The sequence below is a fragment of the Peromyscus leucopus genome, chromosome 15 (assembly GCF_004664715.2).
Source record: "Peromyscus leucopus breed LL Stock chromosome 15, UCI_PerLeu_2.1, whole genome shotgun sequence".
Taxonomy (NCBI): domain Eukaryota; kingdom Metazoa; phylum Chordata; class Mammalia; order Rodentia; family Cricetidae; genus Peromyscus; species Peromyscus leucopus.
In genome coordinates, this window is record NC_051076.1 from 63,413,800 (window position 1) to 63,428,547 (window position 14,748).

A 14,748-nucleotide genomic window follows, 5' to 3' on the forward strand; every position below is an offset into this window, starting at 1 on the left:
CAAGTGCCATCTTTGACTCCCCTCCTCACCCTACCTTGTGATACTGGGCATTGAACCTAAGGCATGGTTTGTACTGTATAAATCCACTACCACTGAGGTTCATTCCCAGCCTTTCCAAGTTGGATTTGGGGATAAGTGGGGCTTGGGTGCCCTGCCCTTTTTCCTTTTTGTAGACTGCAGAGTCACCCACTGCAGAGGAATAGTGTATTTGCTGTTCTTTGGCTTTTACCACAGCCTTTCATCGAGTTCATTTTAACATTGATTCTTATTCCCATTAAGTACTTTCATATTTATGATCTGTTGCTATCTTCAAGTACCTTTTGTTGTGAGGTGCTTTTGAAAGCAAAAAATAACGTACAAACTGCTGTATTAAGTCAGAGAACCCTTGTCAGCTGCATGGTTGTAATAACAAAACATCACAGTTTGTAGAAGGTATAGTCATGTCGAAAGGAAGGGATGCTAATGCATTTTACAGTATAAGGATACTGACTTTACTAAAAAGTGTTTTTGTATAGTTGGGTTTCTTTTAGCAGTATACAGTGAATAATATAATAGATGTCTATACTGAATTATTGCCTGCTGATGTTCACATATTTATTTCACCCTTTTATGGTTTTGAAGACCAGGGGAGCTTTGCCAGTGAATCTCCAGATTCTCTCCTTCCTGGACTGTGTCACACCACCAGTTCTTGCATAAAACATCGTGTGTGTGTGTGTGTGTGTGTGTGTGTGTGTGTGTGTGTGTGTGTTTTAAGCAGTTTAGGTCTCCCCTGTCTCCCAACTGGCTGATATTTCTCCTGCCGTTATTTCAGTTATCTAGACTTGGTAACTTCAGAAGTGTTTGGAATTCTGTCTTCTGGATTCCCATCCCTAGGTGCAGGCCCATTCCCCTAAACTTTAGAAGCCAAAATCAGCGTTGTTGAGGTGTGCTCATCTACCGTGGTGGCTGTTCTAGTCTAGAAAAAGTCTCTTCTGAAAATTTCCTAGGCCATAGAGAAACATTTTTGGTTGACTTTCTCAAAAATGTTATACTGTCCTTATAGGTTTCATAAAATTTAGTAAGACAGCTTTGCCATTTTTATTCCATGATATAGGGATACTTTTCTCAGTATAGCTAAGTATAAAGAAATAAAGTGGATTCATAATTTGCGTATGTAACAGCATACACACATGCATCTGTGCCTGAGCTAGCTCGAGAATACAAGAGAACTTGATGGGGTGACTACTGAGCAGGTAGGGGTAGCTATGGGAGAGAATTACCTTTAATTTTATTTTGTATTCATTAAAATTTCTTCATAAGCGTATAGTACTTACTCAGGAATTGCTTAAAAGTAGTACTCATGCATGGATAGAACACTTAAGAAATAATGATAGAAATTTAAAAATCAAAGCCCCCCCCCCATCCTGTTAGTTGGAGATAGCGACTCCTGTTTCTGGTGTTGCTCTTCTGGAAGAGAAAAACAGTGATGTTCTCTTACTTTGTTTGACTAGCTTAAGCTCCCAACACATGTGTTTCTTTGTTAGTAGTTGATCCTAGGGTTTTGGTGCTTGTGTGTGTGTCTTTGACATGTTTTGAAATAGTCACTAAGTATGATTTCTCTGTGTAGACGTATTTGGACATATTTTTGAACTGTTGGAGGTGACTCAATATAATATAAGCAATACAAAAAACAAGTACACAAACTGAGTGAGTAGTGACAGCATCAGGATGCTACCAACTTTGCTGGAGAATCACCATTCAAATTAAACATCTCTGGCTGGAGAGATGGCTCAGCAATTAAGAGCACTGACTGCTCTTCCAAAGGACCCGGGTTCAATGCCCAATACCCATGTGGTGGCTCACAATTGTCTGTAACTACAGTTCCAGGGGCCCCGACACTCTTACATAGGTATCCACACAGGCAAAACATAGCCCAGTAAAGAATTAAATGTCTCCCAAAAGAATGATTTATTTTTAGTATGTATTTAAGGTGTATAAATAGTGCTGTAAGTGCACCATATGCAATGATTCCTACAAAGTAACATATCCAGTCCCTAGCACATAATTGCATTCTACCTTTATGTGTGGTACCTTAAGCAAATTTCGAATATGCGGTACATTACTATTAGCCGTAGTTACCACGCTGTTCCTTAGGTAATTATTATGAATAATTATTCTTGTAATTATTTTTCATATTATTTAGTAATTACTTTTGTAATTGAAAGTTTGTGTCTATCAGCATCTTTCTATTCCTTTCACCTCCCAGCCCTAAACACCATTCTTTGTTTCTTTACAAATGACTGTCATATTCCACAAATCTTTATCTTTTATCTTCAGTAATTTGACTGTGATGTGCCTAAGTGTAATTTTCCTGGCATTTAAATGTTTGAGGTCTCTCAAGTATGTAACTAAATTTGGAAGGTTCTTAACCATGGCTGCAAACATGTCACTTTTTGGTATTGTATCCCGAGCCCCAGGGGTCCAGTCTTTTTCTTACCTCTTTCCCTGCTTCCAGAATGGATACTATCTGCTGATGTGCTTTCAAGTTTCCTAATTTTTTAACTTTTTCATTTTGCTGTTGTGTTTCCTCAATGGTCTTTATAGGAGACTTTTTGTTTGTTTGTTTGTTTGTTTTTTAAAACCTAACCTGTTTCCATTTGTCCTTGGTATAATTTTCATGTTTCTGGTGATTTCTTCCTTGTTATCAGATAGAGTACTATTCTTTTACTTCATCGTAGTAGTCAAAGCTGATGTCCAGTCTTTATCTGATAGTTAACAAACTTTGGGATTGTCTTCTGGTTTTTCATATGAGGGGTTTAGTGGGGACTAATTGTCTGACTAATTAAATACACTACTTATTTCAGGGAATCAGAGCACCGGATCCAATTTTAAAAACTTTATTTACTCATTTATTTATTTTGTATGTTATGGGTATTTTGCCTGCATGTATGTCTATACACCACATGTGTGCCTGGTGCCCTCAGAGGCCCAAAGAGGAAGTTGGATCATCTGGTACTGCAGTTAGAGATGCTTGTGACTTGCCACATGGGTGCTGGGAATGAAACCCAGGTCCCTGGAAGAACAAACAGCCTGTGTTCTTAACCACTGAGCCATCTCCTCAGTTTCCTACTTTTTGGTTTTAATTTGGTGGGGACTGTATTAACTGTTTTAAAAATTGACTAATTTTAGAGAAACTGAAACAAATCTTATCTTGCAGGCAGTAGATTATCATTTTAAGATTTTGGGGTTAGTCAGTGATTTGTAGAGATTATTTTCTTCTGTTTTGTAGGAGTGCCAGACTTAAAAGCAAGACATCCTGTTTGAGGGTTTCTGGCTCATGCAGTTTGAGGTTGTCTTGTATTAGACAAGTCCTCAGTTTTCTATGATGTATTCTGTTCCATTTATTCAGGAGAACAAGGTATACCTTGGGTCCTCTCCCTTTAGTGCAGTGGGTCTCAGCCTGTGGGTCACTATCCCTTTGGGGTCAATTGACCCTTTCATAGGGGCTGCAAATCCAGTATCCTTCATATTAGACATTTATGTTATGATTCATAACAGTAGCAAAGTTACAGTTACGAATTAGCAAGGAAATGTTATGGTTGGGATCACTACAACATTAGGAACTGTATTAAAGGGTCACTCACAGCATTGGGAAGGTTGAGAACCGCTGCTTTAGTGCAGTGACAACCTGGACTTGAGTGGTACTGTTCACATTTAATGTGCACAGTCTTGTTTCTGACTGCTTATGGTTAGTGTCATGGAATCTCCTGGGAGGAACATGTTCATGTCAGCTTGTGGTAGTTTTTATGCAAGGGAACACTATTGATTACTGTCTGCAGACCTGTGCACAGTTCAGAAATGTCCACTTCTAGATATTATTGGGAGTTCTGTTTTTTTCTACATGTAAAGATTTAACATTAGGAAGAAATTTTGGATTGGAAGAATAAAGTACTACTTTGATGTGAAAGAGTATCAGATATTAACTACAATATAAAAGTCTCAGTTGACTTATAAAAAGATGATTGTCATAACTATGTAAGTTTTCAACTTAAGGTATTTATGTGATTTAAGATGATGTAAGTAATGGACTGTGGAGAGAATATCTGGAAAATAGAATTAGGACTGATACTTGTGTGTGCTGTGTATACTGTGGTAAATACTTTACTGTGTTATCTTGTTTAATCCTTGTGAAAGACCAGTTAACCCTTTTTACAGATGGGATCAAGTCTCGGAAATTATTAAATAATGAAAGGGCATTTGGCTGTCTGGAGAGGTTGTGAAAGCTTTCAAACAGGTAGTTGATACACACATACCCTGAATTTTGCAAGATGAGTAGGAGTGTAACGGTTGTGTTGAGGGCTGGAGAGCAGTCGTCAGATGTGGTCAGAGCAGGGTTAATAGACGCTCAGTGGCATGAGATGAGCCAAGCTCTTCAGAAGCTCTCAGCTGTTCTGTGCCAGGGAGGCTAACACAGCATTAGAACAGCTGGAAGAGGTTATTAGGCATCCCATATTAAAGGAACATCATCGTATTTGTTGCAGAGTTTTGCTTTAGAAACAAAAGCATAGACAGTGGGAAATACTTGAAGGTTTAGTCAACAGAGCAGTATCATGTTTTGGACAGTCTTGTGTTTCTCTTAGTATTTTATGGTTGAATCTGTTTAGTATACTCAATTGTTGAACTTAGTTTGGGGCTGACCATCCCCAGAGTTGGTTCTTCTTTCATATTAGAAAAGTTTTCTTTTCTAATTATCAGAGTTCAGTGATGTCACAGCAAGTTACTTCTATTTAGGAAGTTTGAGTATGGACTAATACAAACCGTTGTAGTATGGACTAATACACACCGTTGTGACTTACTTTCTAAAGCCTATTTGTAGTTAATGGTTTGTCCGTCTCTCTTAAGTAGCTCCCAGCATGTTGTCAAAGCGCCATTATGACTTCTAATTATTAGAATTTTTATTATTTTAGTAGTTTTTGTTTTAATAATATAGATGAAACACTGAATCAAAACATTAAAAAATCATTTGTTTGAATAGTAAAACACTCAAGGATATGAAATGACAGATAATTAAAAGAAAACCTTCATCTCCTTTCTGTATTCTACTTGCTTTGCTCCCCTAGATGCAACCAAAATTCCTTACCTCATACATTTTAGAGACATTCTGCGTCTAGATTGTCAAATGTATTTCATATGTTCTTATTGTTCATTTGTCCCTTGTGTTTACTTCACTTTTATGCAGATATAGCACACTTTGCTCATGGATCTGCACCTTGCTTTGTTCAGTTACCCCAGTATGTCTGAGAGTGTTTTAGTCAGTATAGAAAAGCTTCCTCGGTCTTGTTGGAGCTGCGTAGTATTCACAGTGTAAACTGAGTGTGGAGCTGCTTCCCCTTATGTTGTTTCCAGTGTCTTCTGTTACAGACAAGGTTGTAGAGGATTGTTTTGCATGTTGTTTCACACATGTAGTAATAATAGTCCTCTAGTAACAATTTCTTGAAGTGGTAGTGGTTAGTGAGAGGGCTGAGTGAGTAAAGGTGCTTGCTGTGAAACCTGATTACCTGTGGAGTTCTCTCTGTCTGGATCCACATGATAAGAGAGAGAGCGTGCATGCAGTAAATGAGTAAACTTAAAAAGGCTCTTCCTGTCAAGCCCTATGATTTAAGTTCAGTCCTTGGGACCTATATGGTGGAAAGAGAGAACTAACTCCTGAAAGTTGTCCCCTGACTTCCACACCTGCACCATGGTACACATACATGTATTCATACATACATAAATGTTCTTTTTTAAAAAGCAGTAGGCATTTGAGTTTGTCGCTCAGTCATCGAGCATCTGCCTAGCATGCACAGAGCCTCATGGTTTGGTCCACAATACTGCAGAATGAAACAGACAGTGACTATATGTGATTTTGATAATTTTCTTTTTATTCTTTTTTGTTTCTTCCCCCCTCCCCCTTTTCTTAATTTTTATGTTTTTTGAGAGAGGGTTTCTCTGTGTAACAGCCCTTGTTTTCTTGGAATTCACTCTGTAGCAGAGGCAGGCCTGCCTGCCTGCCTGCCTCTGCCTCTTGAGTGCTGGGATTAAAGGTGTCCGCCATCACTTCCCAGCTAGTGCTTTTGATAGTTTTCAAGGCAGAGATGCTAAGTGAACTAAGCTTTTGAATATTGTATGATATGTATAGTAAAATCCCACTTTTTAACAAAAATCTAAGAATACATACTGAGATTAATGAAATTTTATGACATTTTTATTTTGCAGATATACAAAACTAGGATATGCTGGAAATACAGAACCACAGTTTATCATCCCATCATGTAAGTATTTCTTTTAATCTGTAGATGAGCTGATTTAAAGGTCTTCTTCACTATCAAAGTAAAATAACTCATCAAGCATGCTATTCTATCAGAATCAGGCATTTAGAAACATGATTGCCTGGTCCTAAATGGAACCTTATTTCCAAATCTCTTAACTATTCATTTCAGCTGTTTACCAAATCTGCTAAGTGTCTCTTTAAGGAAAACAAAACAAAACCCAGTAGTGGGTTGATAATTAAACAGTTTTCTGCTTTGAGGATATTGCTTGCTACCTTGTGTGGCGGTAACTGGTTATTAAGTAGCACAACCCCAGCCCTGTAGTTCAGATAAAGTGACTGTACTTCAGCAAGAGGTGTGATTACTATTTGCAAGACCTATCCTATAGACATCCACTGCAAGTGGCAGTGTTTGAAGATGAAGAGCTTGTCATCCTCTGCTCAGCAGCCTCACTGTTTCCTGATATCCTATAAGCATACTGTGCTGGTAATATTGTCTTTGGGAACTTTTGTTTTTCCTTGCTTTTGTTAACTTTCTTCTGACCGTAATAATTTTAGAAGATTTGGATTGTTAGAGGTATGTTTGTTAGTAAAGGTGTATCTTGTGTTCAACATTAGTTTCGTATTTTTGATTTCCATCAACTTAGGGTTATTTGCATAATTATATTGAATGAAGATGCCTAACTTGAATTCAGAAAATTAAAACTTAAAGACTATGTAACAGGTTTTAAAAAACAATTATGTTTTTATTTTTATTCTTGTGTGTATGTGTCTGCCATGTATGTATGGGTGCCTGTGGGAGACACAAGAGAGCATCTGATCTCCTAGAGCTGGAGTTGTGACGGCTGAGTGTGCCAAGAACTTGATGTGGGTCCTCTAGGTGAACTGTAAGCGCCCTTAACCACCAAGCCATCTCTCCAGCCCCTAAATGTACATAACAGATTTTACCTCTGGGAATAGACAGATTTCTGAAATTATTTAGAGGGATTACTATGAGTTTTCTTAAATTTATTGAGGTGTCTTTTCCTATATGGAACTAAAATTTAACAGATCCCTAGTGGACAAGAATAAGAAGAGACTAAGTAGAGATGTCAAGAAAGCTTGCTTTTAGAAGTTCTTTTTGCAGATTTTCTCCTACTGTTGGTTAGTGTTTTTCACTTTTAATTTCTTGATTGTCCATCAAGCTTTGTATTTTTATAAGATTATAATTTTACTTTTAATTATTATGTGTATGTATGTGAGTATGGTTGCATAGTGGACATAGTGTAAACAGAGGTCAGGATTACTTTCTGGTGAGTCAGTTCTCTCCTTCTACCAGAGGATTCTGGAGGTTGAATTTAGGTCCTGAGACTTGTGGAACAGTGCTTTTATCCACTGAGCCATCTCTTTGGCCTTCCAGGATTATATTTTTATTCAGAATGAAGCTAAGGGTTGGTGGCAAAGGATTGCAACACACTCATTACTTGGAAAGCTGAGACAGGGGGGTTCCAAGTTCAAGACTGTCAGGGTAGCTTAGTGAACTGTGTCTCAAAAGTAAAAAATTTAAGGGCTGGTATATAGCTTGGTGGAAGTATATGCCTGACATGCGTGAACCCTAGGAACACATATATACCCAATTAGAATCAAAATAGATTTAATAGTTTTTGAAAACATAGTTGAAACAATCCCATAGTAATATTTTTTTTGGGATTTTGTACTTGAGGCCTTGTCCCTGAGAGGAAGATGAGGTGTCATTGTATAAAATGAATTTTGTCACAGGTTTCTTATGACTTTAATTCCTTAGTTTAGCTGTTTAAATATTCTATTTGTTGTTGTTTTTAATCACACTTTATAATTAAAGAAGGGCAGGTTAAAAGTTTGGTTCATTTGAAAAGATGAAAAATTTAAAATGTCTTATTAACTTATTTCAAAGGTATTGCAATCAAAGAGTCTGCAAAAGTAGGTGATCAAGCCCAGAGGAGAGTGATGAAAGGTGTGGATGACCTAGACTTCTTCATTGGTGATGAAGCAATAGAAAAACCCACCTATGCAACAAAGGTATGTGTCTGAGAGTGGTCCAGGCAGTTGCTGTGCTGTCTCACTCGGATCGGGACTTGATGCTCTCTTGCATCAGTTTCTTGTTCTTGCTTTAGCAGTTTTGAGTCAGGGTCTTGCCTGGAACTGGCTATGTAGACCAGACTGACCTTGAACTCAGAGATTTGCCTGCTTTTGCCTCTTGAGTGCTGGGGTTAAAGGTGTGCCGCCACATCTAGCTCTGTTCTCATCTTCCTGGCCATAGAAATTCTCCTTCCCCCATGGCTTTAACATACTGAAGTGAGTGGGTTTACTTTTCCATGGGCATTGCCTCCCAGGGCCCTCAGTAGAGGTGGATTTTTCTCTCTTCTCCATATTGCTACAACTGCGAATGTTTTTCTGCCTCTTTTCTTCCCTGTCCTTTCCATAGCCACTGCTCTAGCCTTCCTGGAAGGTAAGCACTTCCAACCATTCATTTCCTCCTTTGAGCTTTCCTTCCTTTGTAATTTTAAATGAAATAACTGCCCTACCATACATAAAGATAAAACTGCAGTTTTTGCTTTGTGCTAAAAAAGTAGCAAGAAACAACTTCCTCCCCATGAGTATGAAGTTGACAGAAGGGAATCAGGATAGGATGTTCTGCATGTGTCCCACAGGTGGAGCTAGCCTAGTTGGGGATTTAGCAGTCCTTGAGAGATAAGTCATTAAGCCAAGTCTTGAAGAATAAAATAGGAGTTAGGTGAGATATACAGACAGTCATTAGGCAGAGAGGCCAGTATATAAGAAGGCATATGAGGAAGATGGGGAGCAGCATCGCTCATATTCCTGAAATCCAGAGGCTGCATGGGAGCCACTTCCACCCTGTGGGCAACATTCATGGATATACTGGATGAACAGTGTTAATAAGGCTGCCTGTTCAAACCCAAATTCTGGCTGTGTTTCTTGCTAGCTCTGGTATCATCTAGTACCTTAACTTTCTGTGTTTTAGTTATTTATCTATATAATGGAGTTGTTAGTACTTCAGGATTATTGTGGACCTTGATTAGAGGATGAATATAAAGAAGGTCTTGTAGTCCTCAAATAGTGAGGATATATTATTTGAGGGAGGCACGTATGATTGTGGGATAATGAGATATGGCAAGTGGTTTTAGTGACTTCGTCTAAGGCCGTGGTTCTCAACCTTCTTATTGCTGTGACCCTTTAATACAATTCTTCATGTTGTGGAGATCCCCAACCATAAAATTATTTCATTGCTACTTCATAACAGTAATTTTGCTACTGTTGTGAATCATAATGTAAATATCTGATATGCAGGATATCAACTCACAGGTTGAGAACCGCTACACTAGGGTAATGGCAGTAAGGATAAAGATAAAGTGTGTGTGTGTGTGTGTGTGTGTGTGTGTGTGTGTGTGTGTACACGCATGTGCATGCATTTGTTCACATGTGTACATTAAATGTTACAGAAAAATTCATAACTAAAAGTAAAGGGTTAAGTGTGGCACCAGACCTTGGGATGCAGAAGCAGAAGATCTTTGTGAGTTTGAGGCCAATCTGGTCTCTATAGCAAGTTCCCGGCCAGCCAGGGCTGCATAGTGAGACTCTGTCTCATAACAACAACAAAACAAATTAATAAAAGAAAGAAGGAAGGAAGGAAGGAAGGAAGGAAGAAGGAAAGAAGAAAGGAGGGAGGGAGGGAGGGGGGAGGGAGGGAGAGAGAGAGAAAGAAAGAGAGAAAGAGAGAGAAAAAGATAGAGAAAGAAAGAGAAAGAAAGAGAGAGAAAGAGAGAGAGAAAGAAAGAGAGAGAAAGAAAGAAAGAGAGAGAGAGAAAGAGAGAGAGAGAAAGAAAGAGAGAGAGAAGAAAGAGAGAGAAAGAAAGAAAGAGAAAGAAAGAAAGAAAGAAAGAAAGAAAATATATTGACCACACATGCCTATCACTCCCCTTTGGCAATTACAAATTTATAACTAATCTTACTTTTTATTCCATTCCCCAATTATTTTTTGGTCAGTCACTTCAAAGTACTTGCCTATTCACAGCATCTTGTGGTTTTAGTCAGAGTGTAGTACATTTCTCTGAGTGTTCCATAATTGGTTAATGTCTGGCCATGGTTAAAATAAGAATTTTCCACTGGATTTAGCTGTTGAGTCTCATGAGTCTTTTGACCCATAACTTCTCTTTCTGCATATGGATTTTCTCTCTTTCTTTTCTTGATGTTTACTTATGGGGAAAAAAGCAGATGTCTAATAAAATTTCCCATTTGATTCTGGTCTCTGGATTGCATTTTACTGTGTCATTTGCCATGATCCACCACTTCTTTTTTTTTTATTGTTGGCATAGAAATCTAAAAGTCTTAGTCAATAGTATGTTGAAGTTTATTTTTTAAGAAAAATAAGAAAGTGGATATTTAAGGATTAACAAGGAATGTTTGACAAAGGCACTGTTGGTAACTAGATAGGTAGTTAAGGGTATTCTTAGTTACTCCTGAAATTAAGGACATTAAAGTAGAAACACTGGGGGGGTATATAGAGGAGAGAATAAGCTTAATTTCGAATGTAGTGTATTCGAAGTACCTGTGAGGCTGCTCACATATTGCCAGACAGTCTGTTGTGTGGGCTTTGGAGCTCAGAAAATAGATGGATAAGGATAGAGATAAAGGAGGTATCAGTTACTTTAGGAGGTGAATACTGTTACCTAGGGGAGTGTGTAGCAGGAGAGAAGCCTGAGAAGTGTACTAATTAGGCTTGACTGGAGAGGGACAGAGATAAACAGCATGGGATATCAAATAAGATGTCTGTGGAGGTACAAGTATAGTAAAGCTGGATGAATGTAGCTTTGTGAATGGTAGATCAGGAAGGAGTAACAGTGGGGGTACTATTTCATGAGGTTAGGCTGTGATGGGAGAGAGAGATGAAAGGATAAGTTGCAGAATTAAGATGGAAGAGATGTTTAATGCTAAATTCTGCTCAGAAAACTGAAAGAAGGGGCATATAACAAGGTCTTAAAGAAAGCTGGAGGAATTTACTCTGATGATGAATTAGATAGGGTGGGAGCTTGAGAGCTGGGTCAGTGATTACGAGTGCATACTGTTCTTGCATAAGGCCTTCTGCTCACTACTGCCTGTCACTCCACCTCAAGGGAGAAGACCCCCTCTCCCCTCTTCTGTACTCTCAGGCACCTGCACTTATATGTGCATAACACACAGACAGATAACCATGTATACATAATTGCAGGGAGTATTGCTAACATAGAAGTTTACAGATTTGGTGAAGGAGATTCAATTCCTCTCTTGATGTCTTCTTTTTCTTTGGATGATACTGGGCATCACCTACTGCTCAGGGAAAGAGTGCCTCGGGGAAGGTGAGGTCAGTGTAGTGAGAACATTGAAAAGTGATCTGTGGAGTGTTGAGATGAGCAGAGTGGTTAGTGTAGATGGCCCAAACAAGGGAAGTTCTTTTCAAATAACAGTAACATGCCTTATAAAGTATTGAGACCAAGGGTACTCAGGACCAACACAGGATTATCTCATTGATACTTAGGTGTTGAATGTGTGAAAGGTAATCTGTGAGAGATTCAGGAGCTTTCTTGGTGCTTTTTATATTCTGTAACATTTTCAAAGTGCCACCTAGATTTTGAAAAAGAATGTATGTGACAGTTGTTTGTAGCAGGCTTTTAATTTTTTTGGACCACCGACCAGCTCCTAGATCATGCCATGGAGACTTAGATTATTAGTTATGAATGCTCGGTCTTAGCTTATGCTCTTTTCTGGCTAGCTTTTTTTCTTTAACTTAAATTAATATGTTTCTCTTCATCTACCTTTTGCCTTGGGGATTTTTGCCTTTCTTTCTCTATGTTCTACTATGTGTCTGCTGGTTAGCGGCTGCCTGGCTGGCCCCGGGTGTCTCCCCCTGTTTCTCTCCTCGCTCCTTCTCTCTCAAGACCAGATTTCTCCTCCTACTTATTCTATCTACCCACCAGCCCTGCCTATCCCTTTCCTGTCTACTATTGGCCATTCACCTTTTTACTAGAGCAGACAAGTGCCTTAGGCAGGCAAGGTCAAACAGCAACACATTTTTACATAATTAAACAAATACCGCATAAACAGATGATTTAACACACCTTTACACAGTTAAAGTAATATTCCGCAGCATAAACAAATGTAACACATCTTGGCCTAGTTATAATATTCTACAACAGTTGTTTATTATTAAGTAACTAGCAAGGTTTAAGCGTTATAGTAGCCACATAAAAAAGGCAACTTAAGTTGAAAGGAAGTTATCTTTACTTCATGATTAACAGTTCCCATTGATATGCTTTGCTTGATAGGCTTTGAGCAGCTGTCTTACAGTGGAATGGATTGGACATTGCTACTTCTGTTTCTTGCTTTAAAAGTGAATTTTGTTTTGTATACTTGTTTGTTATCATAGTAACAGCTGGCAACCAACTTTACAAAAGAAACATTGTCATGAGGGAGTGTGACACAGTCTGATGTTGAAAATTACCTGTAGGCTAGCACTTGATGTGGTGTGTAACCCGTGTATGTTTGTGAAATTTAAAAGCTTGTAGACACACTCATGGGTTGCCCGGGTTCAATATAAACCTGGATAGTCTCCCAAATTAAATCATATGTACTTATTTATTATTCTAGCTGTTGTATATTTAACAATGTTTTATTTACTGATTTGTTATTATAATTATTTTGAGGTATTATCTCATTGTTGCTTAGAGTACTCTCAAACTTGTGCGCTCAAGCAGTCCTCTGTTGTTGGATTTTCTTTTGCTCTAGTCCCACATTGGAACACCAAAATGTTGTGGCTGTTTTTGCACTTTTAGGGGGCCCGCCACCCAGCTCCCAAATAAATCACACACAGAGGCTTATTCTTAATTGTAAATGCCTGGCCTTAGCTCAGCTTGTTTCTTGCCAGCTTTTCTTAACTTTAAATTATCGCATCTACCTTTTGCCTCTGGGCTTGTTTTCCTTCTCTTACTTCTGTAATCTTACTTTCACTCTTACTCTGTAACTGGCTGGGTGGCTGGGTGGCTGGCCCCTAGTGTCCTCCTCTCCTTGTTCTCTGGCTTATTCTCCCCCTCCTCCCAGATTTCTTCTGTTTTTCTCTCTGCCTGCCAGCCCTACTTATTTCTCTCACCTCACTATTGGCCATTCAGGTCTTTATTAGACCATCAGGTGTTTTACACAGGCACAGTATCACAGCTTCACAGAGTTAAACAAATGCAACATAAACAAAAGGAACACACCTAATAATATTCTACAACAGTCCTCCTGCTAAAATGACAAATGTGTACCACCATATCCAGTTACCAAATGTGTATTATATGTTAGATATACAACAGGTATTAGTTAATGAGCTAATTATTGAAGACTAAGGATATTAGGATAAAGTTTAACATTTTTGACATATTCATCTTATGTTTTTAACCCCCAGAATGTCCACTCTAAAAGTAATTTCATTTCTCTAAGTATGTATATTTCTACTTAAGCATGTATAGCCTAAGATGACCTGTGGCAACATCACACCTAAAGAAATACACCTTTTTCTAGTATCTACTAATGAGCTCATAGGCTCTAGTTTGTATTTATAGGTCTGTTTTCTTGAAATTATTAAGACTTAATTGTGAATTTTGTTTTACTAGTGGCCAATCCGCCATGGTATAGTTGAAGATTGGGACTTGATGGAAAGGTTTATGGAGCAAGTGATTTTTAAGTATTTAAGGGCAGAACCTGAAGACCATTACTTTCTTTTGGTAAGTACACATTATGTTTTATTGGGAACTCCCCCTTTTTTGAGATTGGATTTGTAAGCCCAGGATGGCTTTGTATTCAGGATCATTCTGCCTTACCCTCCTAAATGCTGGGTTAACAGGCATATGTCCCGATGCCTAGCCTACTGGGAAAATTGTGAAGAACGTTTTAATGATCTCTGGTAGCATTAGCAAGCATATTTGATCATGTTTTAACTTGTCATATCTGAAAGACTTTGTTATATAAAACTGTGTCATCCTTAAGACCATCTGGCTGCAGACTGTGGAGAAGTAGCAATGTGGTCAAGCACTACAGTGTAATCACAAATGCTTTTGATAATTAATATGTAATCATTAAGATATGGCCAGGAAATAATCATCTTGTTTGTTTGTTTGTTTGTTTGGCACTGGCAAAAAAAAATCTAAGGGAAGCAAGTTTTCAGCTCATAGTTTCTGAGGCTTATATATCTACAGTTTGGCTCCATTGCTCCCGGGCCCGTGCTTGTAAAACAGAGCATCTCTGTGGGAAGTGATGGAGCAAAGGGCTGGACCTCGGGGTAAGGGAGGCAGATACAAGACCATGTATGACCCTGGTGACTGACTCTACCCAGACCCCCACCTCTTCACAGTTCATTCATCTAATTAGTCAGTGGATAAATCAGTTGGTGGGATCAAAGCCCTCGTGATCCA

At 38.5% G+C, this 14,748-nt stretch overlaps 1 protein-coding gene across 2 annotated transcripts in view; it reads left to right on the forward strand.

The window, feature by feature from the left end:
- Positions 1–14,748, forward strand: part of Actr3 (actin related protein 3) — a 46,374-nt gene that overhangs the window by 11,971 nt on the left and 19,655 nt on the right. For both annotated transcript variants that reach the window (XM_028874911.1, XM_028874912.2), the window contains 3 exons: positions 6,235–6,290; positions 8,199–8,323; positions 13,951–14,061. In XM_028874911.1, coding sequence (XP_028730744.1) covers positions 6,235–6,290; positions 8,199–8,323; positions 13,951–14,061 — 292 coding nt within the window. The remainder of the gene's footprint in view (positions 1–6,234; positions 6,291–8,198; positions 8,324–13,950; positions 14,062–14,748) is intronic.